This window comes from Geotrypetes seraphini, chromosome 4, assembly GCF_902459505.1.
Source record: "Geotrypetes seraphini chromosome 4, aGeoSer1.1, whole genome shotgun sequence".
Taxonomy (NCBI): Eukaryota; Metazoa; Chordata; class Amphibia; order Gymnophiona; family Dermophiidae; genus Geotrypetes; species Geotrypetes seraphini.
In genome coordinates, this window is record NC_047087.1 from 109370568 (window position 1) to 109387010 (window position 16443).

General features: G+C 46.6%; 1 protein-coding gene across 5 annotated transcripts in view; it reads right to left on the minus strand.

Annotated features, from left to right (window-relative positions):
• The window catches only part of CREG1 (cellular repressor of E1A stimulated genes 1), a 35588-nt gene extending 19634 nt beyond the window's left edge, over positions 1-15954 (minus strand). The window contains exons 1-2 of one of the 5 annotated variants that reach the window (XM_033941626.1): positions 15645-15949; positions 6197-6316 (exon numbers count right to left, since the gene is read on the minus strand). In XM_033941626.1, coding sequence (XP_033797517.1) covers positions 6197-6316; positions 15645-15863 — 339 coding nt within the window. In that variant the 5' untranslated portion in view covers positions 15864-15949. Of the gene's footprint in view, positions 1-6196; positions 6317-15560 lie in introns of all 5 variants that reach the window. The other 4 variants (XM_033941624.1, XM_033941625.1, XM_033941627.1 and 1 more) reach the window with 4 other exon arrangements.
• Positions 15955-16443: the final 489 nt, after the last annotated feature.

Sequence of the window (16443 nt, forward strand, 5' to 3'; positions counted from 1 at the left end):
GACCCGGCAGCAAGGAAGGCCCGAAGCAAGTAAAAGCAGTAAGTTGTAAGCTTCCCTCCGAGGCTCTATCGTGTGCGTGCTGGCTTACCTTCTCTTCTCTCCGAAACCAGAAGTTGTGTCCCATGGGGGGGAGGGAAGAGAAGGGAAGCCGGCACGCACATGTTAGAGCCCCGGAGGGAAGCTTACAACTTACTGCTTTTACTTGCTTCAGGCCTTCCTCGCTGCCGGGTCCTGCCTTCGCAGAAACAGAAAGTCGGCAGGATCCAGCAACGAGGAAGGCCCAAAGCAAGTAAAAGCATGCTGGCAAAAAAAAAGGCAGGTGTCAAACAAAATTTTAAGCAGAGAGTCAGCCCGGAAAGGAGCATCGGCGGCAGCAGAAGGAATCGCCGGGCGGTCATCTAAATTAGCCAGGCGGTGCACCCGGCTAAAAGGCCCTGGGGAGAACACTGGTATAGTGTTTATTTACAAAGAAAAGAAATAATACTTTGCCATGGATAATTGCTGCATCCTCATGACTCTCACAAAACTGGGAAGCCCTTAATGGTCAAGCAAGAAGCTCTTTCATGGGACGGGTTCCTGGGCAACACATCTGCCCCACAGATGAGCTTCCCCAAGCCTCGCTAAGGGGCATCCCTTTATACAAACATTTGTACGCAATGTTTACCTTCTAAACACATTCAGGATAGTACATGCTCCCAAAATATGAGGTTACATCTAGGTTATACAGAATGAACAACAACAAGTCATCTGCTTGATGTTATCAATATGAGACAGTTCAAATTCCAGTCATTCAGACCAGATGTTCTGTCTGAATAACTAGTTTTGGGAGCTTCACTGATAAGAAAATCAGCTCCCAACAGGCCCTAACAGTTCCCAGCAGGCGCTAACAACAAGCCCTAATGATAAGAGTTTCACTGACAACACGTCAGCTAAAGTAATGGGCAACTGTACCTGTTTGTGAAAACTGTAATACTAATGCTCCTAGGCCTAGAGCAGGTTGTTAAACTCAGGCCCGCGGGCCAAATCTGGCCCTCAGTGTAATTATACTTGGCCTGCGAAACAATACCAAATACTTATAAAATCTGGGGTAAATCCCTTACTAGGGACCTCCAAGGTGCCTTTCCGGCTTTCATTTCATCATTTCCTGGGCTCCGCAGCATCCACGCATCTGTGCTTTGCCCAAGCTCCATCCCAAAGCTCCAGAGAGCTTCTTTTCACTGGACAAGGAGTCCTCTATGATCCCCCACCTTGAGGATGCCAGAATGAGGCAAAGCCCAAGGCTCCCACCCCTTCCTCACCTGCTCCTCGGCATATAGCAATTGTTCCACCAGTCATCCATCACAAATCTGGCATGATACAAGGGTATCTCTTCTAGAGTTTCAAGTTTCTTAAAAAAAAATTTTATCACTTAATCAAATTTCTAGGCAGTATACAGTAATAAAAAAATATCTTAAAAGGAACAAAACAAGTTGGAGTTAAATACTATACAGAACCGGGTTAGGTTAGTAGACACATACCAAAACATATATATTAACTGCACACAATTAGGAAAGAAGGACAGAACTACAATCTTTGAGAAAAAGAACACTTAGGGGTAAAACAGTAGGTGAGGTTAGAAGCTGTAATTGTTTTAGTCCTTAAAAGGACAGTTTTTATCCAAAAGCATCTTGGAATAAGAATGTTTTTAGTTTTGCTTTAAATTGCTTTATCGTGGATTCGATCCATAAATGATTAGGCAGCGAATTCCAAAGAGAGGGTGCAGTGACAGCGAAGTTGTTGGATCTCAACGTGTTAATTAGTTTTAATGATGGTATAACAAGGAGATTTTGTGACGTAGAACGAAGAGATTTAGTGGGATAATAGGGAATTAGGAGTTTATCAATAAACTCTGGTTGATTATTTGAGCGAGTTGTAAAAGTTATTAGTAAAATTTTGTAGCTAATTCCATGTTCAACGGGTAGCCAATGTGCGTTGAATAGAAGAGGAGAAACATGGTTATATTTCTTTGCACCATAAATGATTTTGATAGCAGTATTCTGCACTATCTGAAGGCGTCTTATTTCCTTTTTTGTAATGCCCTTATAAAGGGCATTACAATAATCTATACAAGAAATTACCAAAGAATGGATTAGTGTATTCAGAGATGCTGGGTCTAATAGTTTGGAAAGGGAACGTATCATTCTAAGGCGGTGGAAGCATTTCTGGACCACCATACTAATTTGATTGTGATAGGAGAATTTACAGTCAAGAGTGACTCCTAGTAGCTTTAAAGTGGGTACGACTTTAATTGGGAGGGATTCAAATTTCAAGGGAGCCTGGAGAGTTATTCCCCCTTTAAAGGGAAAAATCATTAGTTTTGATTTATTGATGTTGAGGGACAGCCTATTTGAATCTAACCACAATTTCATTTTTTCTAGTTTGTGGTTAATGGAAGCAACATCCTCTAAGATTTATAGGGTGAATTAATTGCACATCGTCAGCATAAGCAAATATGGTGAAGCCAATGGACTGACCCAAAGTCAAAAGAGGGGACATAAAGATGTTAAAAAGTAATGGTGACAGGATAGAGTCCATCCCAAGTAGTTTTAATTTCTTAGGAAGATATAAGCTTTTATTCGAAATCAGGAAATTCAAGATGGTTGCCACGGCAGCGTGGTCACTCCAAAAACGGCTCAGGTAATTCCACCGAAGGGTCAAAAAATTTAGGGAAGGGGTTATTGGAGGTAGGGAACCCTAAAACCAGCCTCAGGAAACTTTGAAACCTGCACATTCAGATCCCCACTCCCCAATATTCCCATAGACTTCAATAGGCAGTACTCATTGTCTGTCTATGCTGGGTTAGCCTGCTGCAGCTGTCACAGAAACTGGGCATGGAGAAGACACTGCCTCACAGCACACCAGTTCCATGTGCTGGGATCTTCAGGCTGCCAGTCAGATATAAAGCCCAACTGAGACTTCAACCCCCCCGGATCTATGTGCGAGCAGAGGGAGTAATTTACGCAGCTGGCATCCGTTAAGCCTTGTTAGACCAAAAACCAGGGCCAAACAGCCTGTGTTCAAGCACCTGATAAATTAGGATGTAAGCAAGCTTCGAAGGGAACAGACCCCGAGCGCCACAAGTTTCAAGGCAGACTGGCTGGACAGGAACCCCGACAGTTTCCCAGGCAGAGCTGCCCCTGGGTCACCGGGGACCTCTCCAACACCGGAAAGCCTTGAACTCAGAGAAAAATCCCGAAAATAATAAAAGATTAACAGAGCAGATCAGAAGGAAAAAAACAGAAAGGGGCTTTACAGAACCGAGAAGGAGGCGGAGCTCAAGAATACAAATTTTATCCTTCTGCAATCAATTCACGATTATGGGAATATCAAGACTCGTATGTCCTTTGCACAAGAATAACAAAAATAATATGAAAATGAAGGTCTCCGTTACTTGCATTTCTTGCCTATTCAACTAAAGATCCTTTAGGAAAGACACAACAGCTACAATATAAAGAATTAGAATAAAATACAGCAGCTGTCTTATTTCCAATGAGCACTTTTTTAATATATCCTATCTATATATTCTGGATTAGAAAAACCTTAATTGCATGAGTTTTCAAAACAGGATGAGAACAGAAATTATTTTATAGTTATTCAGTTAAGGTTAAAACAAACTGGAGAACAGAAAGAAAGCTGCATAAGGGTACAAAAAGTCAAAGGTTTACCAAATGCTAGGTTCTATGGCAGGGGTGCCCAATATGTCAATTGCGATCGACTTGTCGATTGCTCAGGCAACCCCAGTCGATCGCAGAGCCATGCGGGTTCCCTTCTCTTTTTTTCCCCTCCTGACTGGCCCACCTCTTGAAGAATGCCGGCCAATCAAAGTGCTGGCAGGGCGAGGTGAAAGTCAGTGGGGGATGAAGCTTAGCGCACTACAGGACGAGGTGAAAGTCAGTGGGGGATGAAGCTTAGCGCACTACAGGAGAAAGAAGCCTGTTGAGGTAAGAGCCAAGGACTTCTTAGTGCTGCCTGATTCGAATTGATTCACATCGGGTGAATCAATACGATTTTTTTTAAAAAACCCAAAAATCAGCCTCCCATTTCTGTGATTGACCCTTCCCCCTCGCCCCCTAAAGCAGGATTGGCAGCGCTGCCTCATGCTGGCTGGCCGCCGCCACTCCTGCTTTAGAGGGCTATGGGAGAGGGTAAGTTGGGAAGTCAGCTGTGGTGTCCGGCTTTCTCCCTGGCCTCCCAGTACTTTAGCAATTCTTGCAGGTTGCCCTAGGCCTCAGGAGCTGTCTTCCCTCTGTCGCGGTCCCACCCCTCCTCTGAGTCAGAGGCAAGACAGCTCCTGAGGCCTACTGCAACCTGCAAGGATCGCTAAAGTACCAGCGATCCTCTCTGCAGGCTGCTCCCTGCTGGAATTAGGTAAATGGATGTGGGAGGGCAGGGAGGAACACACAGGCCTACCTGGGGGGCAGGGCAGGCCTTCGGGAAGGGGGGGATGTGCAGGCCTTCGGGGGCGGGGTGCAAGCCTTCAAGGGGAACAGGCAGGCCTTCAAGGGGGGACAATGCAAGCCTTTGGGGGGGGTCAGTCCTTCGGGGGAAGAGGGCCCTAGTGTAGAAGTACACAGAGGGAGGGAGGGAAGGGGGGTTCAAAGAGACGTGCATATGCCAGACTTTGGGAAGAAGAAATAATGGGTCTTAAACAGAGGAGTGGGAGAGAGATGGTGAACAATGTGATTTAGGGAGGGAAGGAACAGAAAGGGAGAGAAGTAAGACACAAGGGATGGTGTGGAGGGGGGATAGAGATACTGGATAGGAGGGTAGTTGGGAAAAGAAAGGGAGAGATGGTGGACCCTGGTGTGGTGGGGAAGGAGGGAGATATACTGGATGAAAGGGTAGTTGAGAAAAGGTGGATCTGTGGATGGAGACGAAAAAAAGGAAAGATGCCAGACTTCCAGGGAAACGGAAGGGGAGGAGAGAGATAGAAGATGGATGGTTAGCACTGAGAAAGAAGAAAGAAGGTGAAGGGACACATATCATATACCTTGGTAGTTTTCCATAGAATGTTTTGAAGCTGTAAGAAAACCAGACCTGTTTGTTTTTCCTTCTCTGATGTTTGAAAAGATATGTTCTTATCTTGTTGTGAGTGACTTCAATTGTTTTTATAAGCCATATTTGCAAACAGCTTTAGTTAAGAGGCTTTGCTGGCCCAAGGCCTTTCTGACCTTTTGGACTCCAGTCTTGAGATAGAAAAATGCTGATGTGTTTTAAAGTTTCATGTGACCTGTGTCCATATATGGTTTGTGCTTACGTCACATGCTGACACATGCTGACAACACTGATTCATTTAGAATGATATAAAAGATGTGAAGCTCATAATAAAATTGGACATGTTTTGGAGATCATTTCTTGCCTCTACAATATGTCCCCAGGTGCACCTGTCTTCCAAATGGCAGAGAAAGTATGGGGCAGGAATTGGGACCTAATCCTTTTCAGAAGGAGACCCTGGCAAGCAAGTTATCAGAAGACAACCAGAGCCTGGGACCAACAAGATTTGAATAATGACCAGACAACAAAAGGTAGGAAAAATGATTTTATTTTCAATTTAGTGATCAAAATGTGGCCGTTTTGAGAATTTATATCTGCTGTCTATATTTTGCACTATGGCCCCCTTTTACTAAACCGCAATAGCAGTTTTTAGCGCAGGGAGCCTATGAGCATCGAGAGCAGCGCAGGGCATTCAGTGCAGCTCCCTGCCCTAAAAATCGCTATCGGGGTTTAGTAACGGGGGGATATAATTGTCTATTTTTGTATAGTTGTTACTGAAGTAACATTGCATAAAGTCATCTGCCTTGATCTCTTTGAAAAAAACAACAACCCATAATATAAATTATAATTAACATTTTCTCTGCGTACAGTGTGCTTTGTGGTTTTTTTTTAAAAATTTTATTGTTGGTAGATCATTTTGACTTGGTCATTTTAAAAGTAGCTCGCAAGCCCAAAAAGTGTGGGCACCCCTGTTCTATAGTATCTTGTCGCATCACTTGTTTATTTCATTGTTGCAATAAGCTTTTCCAACTGCCTGCATTGGTCAAGAGTCTTTGTTATTATGAAACACCAGCATAATTGTACAAATCAACACATTTTGTTCCTCTGAATAGTTTATCTGCTTGATACGGACTTTTACCAAATTTGTTTTCCAACTTCCTACCTTCTCAATGATCCCAGACAGAATTATATGGGCACACAGGGGGCTTTGGGGATCATAGCCCTCCTTCTTGCAGTAAAGAGTCTGTGCTAAGGACATTGTCAGAGAAGCATTCGGATTCACCTGAAATAAATAGAAGGCAAATTACAAAAGCACTCCCATCCAATTAAAATTAAGCTGTCCCGGAAAATAAATGCCAAGCAACCATTGTTTTATCCTAATTTAGTTGTGCTAAAAAGTGACTTCCACCGAGACCACTTTTAGTGAAGCTGTAAAATGACTGCATTTTCCTTTTTCAAAATTAATGTCTGCGTGCTAATTTTCAAATTAGTGTATGATCATTAGCATGTGAGCCCTTATAGCCGCCTATTTACTGTGCAATGAGGGATACTAGACTAACCACATGCTAATTGGGTTAGTGCATGGCATTGTGCCTGTGCTGACCAAATAAGGCAAGGCATACCTATTCTCCGCTCTCAAACGCATCCCCAAGCTAAAAAATAAAGTTATTTTTTAGCCTTGGGAAGTGTGCGCCAATCCTAAAACTACCATATAATGCCCAAGTGTATCCTGTGATAAGTGTCTTTTTAACTTGCATTAAAATGCTTACCATAGTTTAGTAACAGGACCCTTTATTTATATATTTCCTTTAAGTACATCTACCCAATAACAATTAAACACACAAAGGCAATGGAATGTAAAAAAAAAAAAACAACCCAAAAACAAACAAACCTCAAAGGCAAAACAAAGAGATATATGGTATATTGCTAGAAGAGTACCGTATTTTCACGTAGATAACACGCACCCGTGTAAAGCGCGTGGAAAACACAAATTTATGTAGACATTTTTATATACCGCGCACACCCATATACCGCGCATGCTGCCCGACTCTCCTTTCGCCCGCCCCGACTCTCCTCTGGCCGCCCCGACTCTCCTCTCCCCCTTGAAGTCCTGTCCCCACCCTGAAAGCCTGAAAGCCCATGTGCCTCAGGCCCCGCCCCCAGGTGGGACCTAAGGCTCCCGGGCCTATTCTGATTGGCCCAGGCGCATTAGGCCCCACCAGTAGGTGGAGCTTTGGGACGGATGGGCCAATCCGGCCTCATTCCGTCGTTGGCTGCCTGCCGGACAGTCGAGTTTGACTCACGTCTGTCCGGCCAACTACACAAAGGTACGGGGAGGGGGGTGGGGGTGTCGTGGGGGTCGGCCAGGGGGGTCGCGGGTCGGCTGGGGGGCGGTCGGAGGTTCTTGGGGGGGTGGTCGTTGGGGGGAGGGGGGTTTGCGTCGAGGGCAGGAGGGCCTGGGATCCCTCCTGCCCGTAATGTAGTGCGGGGTGGGGGTAGGGGGTCGCCGTGGCCAGGAGGGTTTGGGCTCCCTTTTGCCCCGATCGTGTTGGGGAGTCGGGGGGGGGGCAAGAGGGCTTGAGCTCCCTCTTGCCCTGATCGTGTCGGGTGTCGGGACCGCCAAGAGGAAGCAGCAGGACACCGGTAGGAGCTTCTACATGATGGGGGGGTCGGGAGGCTGTGGGGGTGCGAGCGAACCTTCAGGGTGGGGGTGCGGGTGCGTGCGAGCGGTCCTTCGGGGTGGGGGTGCGAGCGGTCCTGCGGGGGGGGGGGGGGTGAATCGGACTTCGGGGGGGACTTTGTAAAAAAAAATTTGTACAACGCGCTCACGCGTATACCGCGCAAGGGTATGCGCGGTACGTAAAAACCACGTATAACACGCGTGCTATATGCGAGAAAATACGGTAATCAAGTTAAATGAATGCACTAAATCTGTAGAATAGTTGTACCGTCCTAAACTCAAGGGGGTGAATATAGGAAAATTGTTTCCTACCAGATAATTTTCTTTCCTTTAGTCATGCCAGAATGAATGGGTTATGTCCATCTACCAGCGAATGGAACCAGTAAAAAATAGTCACTTCGCCAGTCAAGGGTATCATGCAGCCTGGAATGTTCATATTTCAAATAGTCAAAAACAATTCTGCTAACATGCCACTGAATCTACACTATTAATATTATTGAAAGAGGCTGTGATCGGGTCAATCCTCTAGATTCTTTGGTCACTCTGTAGGTTTGTCAGGGGTTGGGCCTAAGCCAGCATTCTTCCTCCCAAAGATCACCTATAAGAGTCTTTGTCCCTAAGAGCTTTAGCTCAGAGACCACTCTCTCCCCTCTTATGTCACCTTTCCCCTGGAGTCCTACCATCGGGCTCCCTGTACAATCAGGGTAAGGAGTTTCATTTAGTATAACCAATTGTCCACAAAGTTCCTAAAGACTGAGGAAAACGTATATCTTCTCCCTCTCAGGCCCTGGCTTACTTTTCCAGGAGGTTTTATCCCCTTCTAAACAGCCCTCTTCATTAATTTTCTAACACATGCAAAATAAAGATGCAAATTAGTCTATTGAGTTCAGATAGTAAGAAGCAGTCAACTCTTCCCAACTGTCTGAAAATTAGTTCATATGGGATTGTGAGGGATAACCTACCCCTGCCACCATCCATACAGTCTTCCTTGTCAACCATCACTACCCAACTATGGGGCCTTACTATTCACACCAAGTATAAGTAGGGGGTTTAAGAGGCTACCCTAAGACCCATGTTGTCTTTTGGTACAGTCCTTTCCAGGTATTCTTTTCTCAGCAATGCTCCCAGCCTTGTGACAGGACATTTATCCCATTACAGAGACTCATACTCGGCAAACACACAGGTATTTCACAGAGTCAGAAGATGTGAGGCATCTATGTCAGGGGTGCCCAAAAGGTCAATCGCGATCGACTGGTAGATCGTGAAGGCAACGCGAGTTGATCGCATTGCCTTCGCGTTCTACTTGCTTCCCAACTCAGAAGCGCCCAGCCAACCAACTTACCCCAACCGACGTCAATTCTGGCTGACCCGGAACTTCCTCTGACTTCAGAAATGACGTTGGGGAGAGGAAATCTGGTTGTCCCAACGCTTCTATGTGGGGGAGCAGGGAGAGTTTGGGGCGGTGGTGGTTTGCAGGCCTGTTCCCCAATTGCGGCAGCGGCAGTTTGGAGGCCTGTTCCCCGATGGCGACAGCAGTGGCGGCTTGGGAGCAGGCAGGGAGACAGAAAGACAGAAGGGAAAAAGAAAGAAAGACAGGGGGGATAGGAAGTCAGAAAGAAAGGGGGTATGGAGAGAGAAAGACAGACATAAAGAAAGAGGGGCAGGGAGACAATGAAAGAAAGACATAAAGAAAGGGGGGACAGGAAGACAGAAAGAAAGGGGGCATGGCGAGAGAAAGACAGACAGAAAGAAAAGGGGGCAGGGGGACAGAAAGAAAGGGGAGGGGGACAGGGAGAGAGGAAGAAAAAGTTGGCGGAGTGAATGAGGTCTGGAAGCATACAGCAGGCTGAAAGGGAAGAAATATTGGATGCACAATCAGAAGAATAAAGTGCAACCAGAGACTCATGAAATCACCAGACAACAGCGGTAAAGAAAATGATTTTATTTTCAATTTAGTGATCAAAATGTGTCCGTTTTGAGAATTTATATCTGCTGTCTATATTTTGCACTATGGCCCCCTTTTACTAAACCTTAATAGCGTTTTTTAGCATAGGGAGCCTATGAGCATCGAGAGCAGCGCAGATCCCTGCACTAAAAACCGCTATCGCGGTTTAGTAAAAAGGGAGGGGGGTATATTTGTCTATTTTTGTATAGTTGTTCCTGAGGTGACATTGCATAAAGTCATTTGCCTTGACCTCTTTGAAAACCCGCAGAATATAAATGATAATTAACATTTTCTCTACATACAGTGTGCTTTGTGTTTTTAAAATTTTATTGTTGGTAGATCATTTTAACTTGGCATTTTAAAAGTAGCTCGCAAGCCCAAAAAGTGTGGGCACCCCTGATCTATGTGAAGGAAATGAAAAGAAGAAACTATTACCTGTAAGAAAAAAACACTTAAGGAAAACCGGAGAGTGTAGGCTTGTGGGCTGATCTGGCTTGACTAAAGGAAAGAAAATGATCAGGTATGAGACATTTTCCTTTCCATTAAGTCTATGCCAGAACGATGGTTGATTTCAGCACAGATCCCTGGCGCACATAGAAAACATCACTCAGAGGTATTAGAAATACCACTTACAGCTTTTGATCTAGAATGGTTGGGACCAAGGTCATTAGGAATTTTTCTTCTTTTGCTAAAAGAACTTTCTCCTTTTGATGCCTTTTTTTCCCTGTTCTCATCTCCTTACAATAACTTGATCTGTGAACCAGGAATGCAGCCCCGTCTGACTTTTGGATAACCTGCTCTAGCTGTTGCTGATGCCTCTCCCTCCTGGGTGGTTGGTTTCAAATACCGTGCTTCCCCAAAAATAAGACCTATCCTGAAAATAAGCCCTAGCAGAATATTCAGAGTAGGTCTTAATATAAGCCCTACCCCTAAAATAAACCCTAGTCCTGGGATTCGCCAGCGGTTTCCCTTCCCTCCCTCCCATCTCTTGTGCAGCAGAACCTTTGAAAGAGCACCCCCCCCCCCCCGAGCACCCACACCCACCATGCAGCCGAATCCCCATCCTTCCTTTCCTCGGAACACCTCCACGAGCCTTACTTACCTCCCTAAGCAGAGTTGGGCCGGCAGCACACTCAACAGGCTGCTTCGGCCTTGTGCGCTCATGAATTCGGTCTGCTGCATTACTGATGAGGTCATCAGTAACGCGGCAGACTGAATTCACGAACGGACAAGGCCGAAGCAGTCTGTTTAGCGTGCTGCCGGCCCAACGTTGCTTAGGGAGGTAATTAAGGCTTGTGGCAGGTTTCCGATGGGAGAGTAGGAAGGATGGGGATTCGGCCGCGTGGTGGGTACGGGTGCTGGGGGGGGCGGTGCTCGCTCAAGGGTTCTGATGCACAAGGGATGGGAGGGAGGGAAGGAAGCTGGGCAGAGGTCCTGCACAAGGGATGGGAGGGAAGGATAGCTGGGCAAGGGTCCTGCTGCACAAGGGATGGGAGGGAGGCTAGGATAGGACAGAAGCTGCACATGTAGGAGAGAGAAAGGAAAGAGGAAGAACTGGGATGAAGGAGAGGAAGGGAGAGATGATCATGTACATACTCTAAAAATAAGACCTAGTGCTTTTTTTGGGCCTAAAATTAATATAAGATACTGTCTTATTTTTGGGGAAGCACGGTGGCTGTTTGAACCATGCCATACTACTACTACTACTGGTCTGGAAGTTTCACTTTCAGAACACACTGTGGTTGAAATAAATGACTGAAGGCTTAACTGCACAGTAGGGATGATTGAATATGTGAATTAAATGAGAGCCAGACACATTTTGCTGAAATATGAGAAATTTCCATATTTTGCTAACAAAATTGCTAACTTCGTCCTACTGGTATTACTAAACTCCTAATGAAATCATTTTGCTTTTACAGCGATACATTTTGCTGGCTTTCCTTATACAAGCTCATTTAAAACACACAAAATAAAAAAGCTGAGTCATTGTGCTTTGGGATTATCAGTTTTTACCAGATCCCATCACATGACAGAAATGTGATATGCAGACAGAGTAGGCAAGTTCTTCACTATTACAGTGCAGTCTGATGCAAAATCCCCCCTGCATCTACTAGACTCCCATTAAGAGTATGAAAAATCCATGTTATAACAGAATACAGTGCACTAATTTTTTTTGGGGGTGGGGGGTTGTTTTTGTTTCAGGGGTGTGGGGTTAATAAAAATGAAATGGTAATAAAATACTTGTAAGAAGTACAGGATATTAAAGCATTTCTACATTCCTAGCAGTACATTACAATATCCTAAATGCCTAATGTGATGACCAAATATTGACAGTCAGTCCAACCAGGCTAAAAAAACACTGCTACTAACTTGAGTCTCTGTGGCTCCATTTAGGCTTAAGACCACATGGAGGAAAGCCGATTTAACGCTAATTTTTAAAAAAGGTTCCAGAGGTGATCTGGGAAATTATAGACAGGGGAGTCTGAAGTTCATACCAGACAAAATGGTAGAGACTATTATAAAGAACAAAATTACAGAGCATACAAGGCTCCTTTTACAAAGGTGTGCTAGGGTTTTTAACGCATGCACAAAATTACCGCGCGGTAGCTGAAAATCTACCGCCTGCTGAAAAGGAGGCAGTAGTGGCTAGCGCGCTCGGGAATTTAATGCATGCTACTGCATGCGTTAAGGCCCTAGCGCACCTTCATAAAAGGAGTCCACAATATACATAAGTATGATTTAATGAGACAAAGCCAACATAGATTTTAATCAAGGAAAATCTTATTTCACCAATCTATTACATTTCTTCAAAGGGGTGAATAAACAAGTAGATAAAGGTGAGCCGGTTGATATTATGTTTCTGAATTTTCAAAAGGCATTTGATGGAAGTATCTCATGAAAGACTTGAGGAAATTAGAAAATCATGGGATAGGAGGTAATGTCCTATTATGAATTAAGAACTGTTAAAAGCTAGAAAACAAAATAGGGTTAAATGGTCAATATTCTCAATGGAGGAGGGTAGCTAGCAGGGTTCCCCAGGGGTCTATCTATGCTGGGACCACTGGGTTTTTGTTGTTGTTGTTTTTTTTAACATATTTATCAATGATCTAGAGATAGAATAACTAGTGAGATAATTAAATTTGCTGATGACAAAGTTGTTCAAAGCTGTTAGATCTCCAAGGGCCACCACTGGCTCACGGGCCTTGCAATGAAGAACACTAATAGACACTTATTTTCCTGTTCATCCACTACACAGCTTAGGTTCTCTTCTCTTGCACCCAATGGCTGAAAGAATCCAATTACCTTCCCAGATGATGTAAAAACAATTAATCTTTGGGAAGGTTATACCAAAATCAGAGAGAAATGGAAGGCTCCATTTGTGATTTACAAACAGTTGTACAGAATATTGTCCCTTTTCATACTTTAATAAAAAGATTTAAATATAAAATCATAAGTATTTGAGGCTACTGCAAATGGAGGACAGAGTTCGCAGGAATGGATATGGAGCCAGTGGGCAGGGGCCAGGATGGGGACAGTGCTTGCAGGGACAAGCTTTATCCCTGTGTCATTCTCTACTGCCACTACTACTTCTCATTTCTATACTAGAAGTAGTAGCGTAGCGAGGGTGAGAGTTGCTTGAGGCAGTGGCGTCCCTACCCCGCCCCACCCCATCCACTCCTGTCCCGTCTCCTCCTGTTGCGCGTGCCCCTTCCTTTCCTCATACCTCTTTAACATTCCCAGCGCGAGCAGCAACCCTGTCATCTCTTCCTCTGACATCACTTCCTAGGCGTGGGTCCAGAAAGTAACATCAGAGGAAGAGCCAACACTGGCGCGGGCAGCAAGTTGGGGTTGCTGCTCACGCTGGGAACCTTAAAGAGGAACGGGGAAAGGGAAGGGCATGCGCAGCAGTGGGGTCGGACAGGAGGACGGGTGCCGGTGCCCTTCCCCCCTTATTATGCAGTGTATCACAAACTGTGTACCGCGGCACAATGGCGAGGAGGAGAGTCGCCCACGCCGGCCGCCTGCCTACAGGATGTGCCTCTCGCGGCAAGAGGCACATCCTGTAGGAGGTCAGCTGGTGCAAACGACTCTCCTCCTGGCCAGCATCTCTCCTCTTCTCTCCACACCTCCAGGATCCCTCCACCCGCGGGGTCGCAGCCAGACAGGCCTCCACACATGCATGGATGTTGACACGATGATGTCACACAGGTGCGCAATCTCATCGTGTCAACTTCTGGGTGCCTTCCGGCCAGGGTATTGGATTTAGTGTGCCGCTGGCCAGAAAGTTTGCGAAATACTGGGATAGAGGTACACAATGTTGTATATTAAAGCATTCAAGAGACAGTCCATGCATAGTAGAGCTTACAATCTAATTAACGGACAAGGGGGAGGGAGTTTCTCGGGCAGGCATGTGTGTTTTACCAGCGAGTAGGTGGTAGTCGCCCTATCCAGGGTCCGCATTAGAGAGCTGCACGGGAACGGGGACAACGGGAATCCCGCGGGTTCCCCCTTCGGGTCACGGGGATCCCATGGGGATGCCCCCTAGGGTCGCGGGGATCCCGTGGGGACGCCCCCTAGGGTCACGGGGTTCCTGCGGGGCTGGATGTATTCAGCCGCGAGGCTCGTCTCCCTACCTGCCTTCAGCCCTGCCGCACACAGCCGAACAGAAGTCTTCCGGATGTCAGCGCTGACGTCGGAGGGAGGGCTTAAGCAAAGCCCTCCCTCCCTCCAACGTCAGCGCAGACATCATGAAGACTTCCGTTCGTGTGCTGTGGCAGTGAAAAGGCAGTGGTACAAGGCGGAGGGCGGTCCGTCCTGGGTGCAGCACAGCCAGCCAGGTCTCCCGACCGACCGACAATAGGCCCTGTCCGTCAAACCTCCCTGCCCTGTAGCCGCGAATCTAAATTACTTTCTTACAGCAGTTTCAATACTCCAGCTGCTGTAAGAAGATAATTTAGATTCGCGGCTACAAGGCAGGGAGGTTTGTTGGACCGGGCCTGTTCTGTTGTCAGTCGGGCGGGTAAGCGCCACAAAGGTAAGGGGCAGGGAGGGAGAAAGGGAGGAAAGGTGGAGTGGAGAGGAAAAGGCGCTTAAGGTAAAACTGAGGGGGGAGAAGGAGCTGAAAGCACTGGGGAAGACAAAGGGGTGGAGAAGGATGCTGAAAGGACGGGGAAGATGGGGGGGGGGGGAGAAGGACACTGAAAGGACATGGGGAAGACAGGGGGGAGAAGGACACTGAAAGCACATGTAGAAGACAGAGGGGGGAGAAGGATGCTGTCAGAACATGGGGAAGATGGGGGGAGAAGGACGCTGAAAGGAAATGGGGAAGAGAGAGTGGGGAGAAGACGCTGGCAGGGAAGAAGACAGAGATGCCAGACTATGGGGGGAGCGGAGGGAAGAAGATGGGCGCCGGATCAATTTGGAAGGGGGGAGAAAGGGAGAGGCACAGTAACAGAGCAAATGGAAGACGCAGAGAGAAGAGAAAAACCAGGCAATAAAGGTAGGAAAAAAATTCTTTTTTTTTTTGCTTCAGGATAAATTTGTTGTGTTGATAAAAATTTATAAACATTAGAGGATCTGGTAGAAACCTGTTTACAAAGTATGTATTCTTCCCAATTAATATTTCCAAATTAATAAAGTCTTTTTGCTTATTTGTAAATGGGTTTCTACCAGAGCCTTTAATTCAGTAGCATAATTAAATGAAATAACTATTTCTGTAGTTTATAGAGACAGGTAGGGACAGAGGGGGATTCTTTGCGGGGACGGGTGGGGACTGAGGGGATTCCTCACGGGGACGGGTGGGGTCGGAGGGATTCCTCGTGGGGACGGGTGGGATTACTGTCCCCGCGCAACTCTCTAGTCCGCATGGCTAGTAATGTGGGTTAAGGAAGCGCTGCTCACCTGTAAGTCCTGCACCGAGATCTCCAGGTTGGTAAGGTAGAAGTAAGGAACCCCGCTGCCGCGCCCCAGTGGCCCGTCACTCACCGAGAACACGTTGGCGAAGGGCCGACCGCGCACCGGCTCATGGCTTGACACGGTGGCTAGTGCGCCCCAGTCACAGAGGTGAGCCACGAAGCGAGCAACTCGCGCCGTCTCGTTGCGCGGCGGCAAGAGAGACGCGGCAGTCAGGTCGAACAGCGATAGCAGTAGCAAAAGGAACCCGCGGAGCAGCGCTCCGGGGCAGGAACCGGCCACGGCGAACATCTTCCACTCGCCGGTCGTAAAGAAGACCAAACGAAACTAGCCCCAGCTGCAAGGGAGCGCGAGACGCCGCAGCCGCGAGACTACAGGAGGCGGCGCAAGCTTGCTGTGGCCAATGGGCGGCCGCGCAAGGGGAGGAGCTAAAACGGGAAGGTAAACAACTCCAGCTTTGAAGCTGGAGGTTGCTGAACTGCCCTCTCTCCCGCGACGTTACCACGTGCTTGAGGGTAGCCAGCTCTAGAGAGCTATCTGACTTTTTCAAGGGGAAATTTATCTGGTGTCTTATTATTATTGTATTTGCCTGTATTATCTGGTGAGGTTTGAGCGTGTGAAACTCCTTTCAATAAAACTCAAGATTTGGTCTGCTGTTAATAATGGTAGATGACAGCAGATAAAATCGTTTGGCCTGTCACTATCCACTTTTTCCTCTTCAGGTCACAAGCAGGGCAGGATTAATTCTTGGAGGGCTCCTAGGCACCCAAGTACACTGCTCCTCCCCCCCCCCCCCCGGTCGTGCTCCGCCCCCATTTATCTGTTTTCTTATTTACTTCTTTATTTCCACTTGTATTTCTTTTTATTTTTT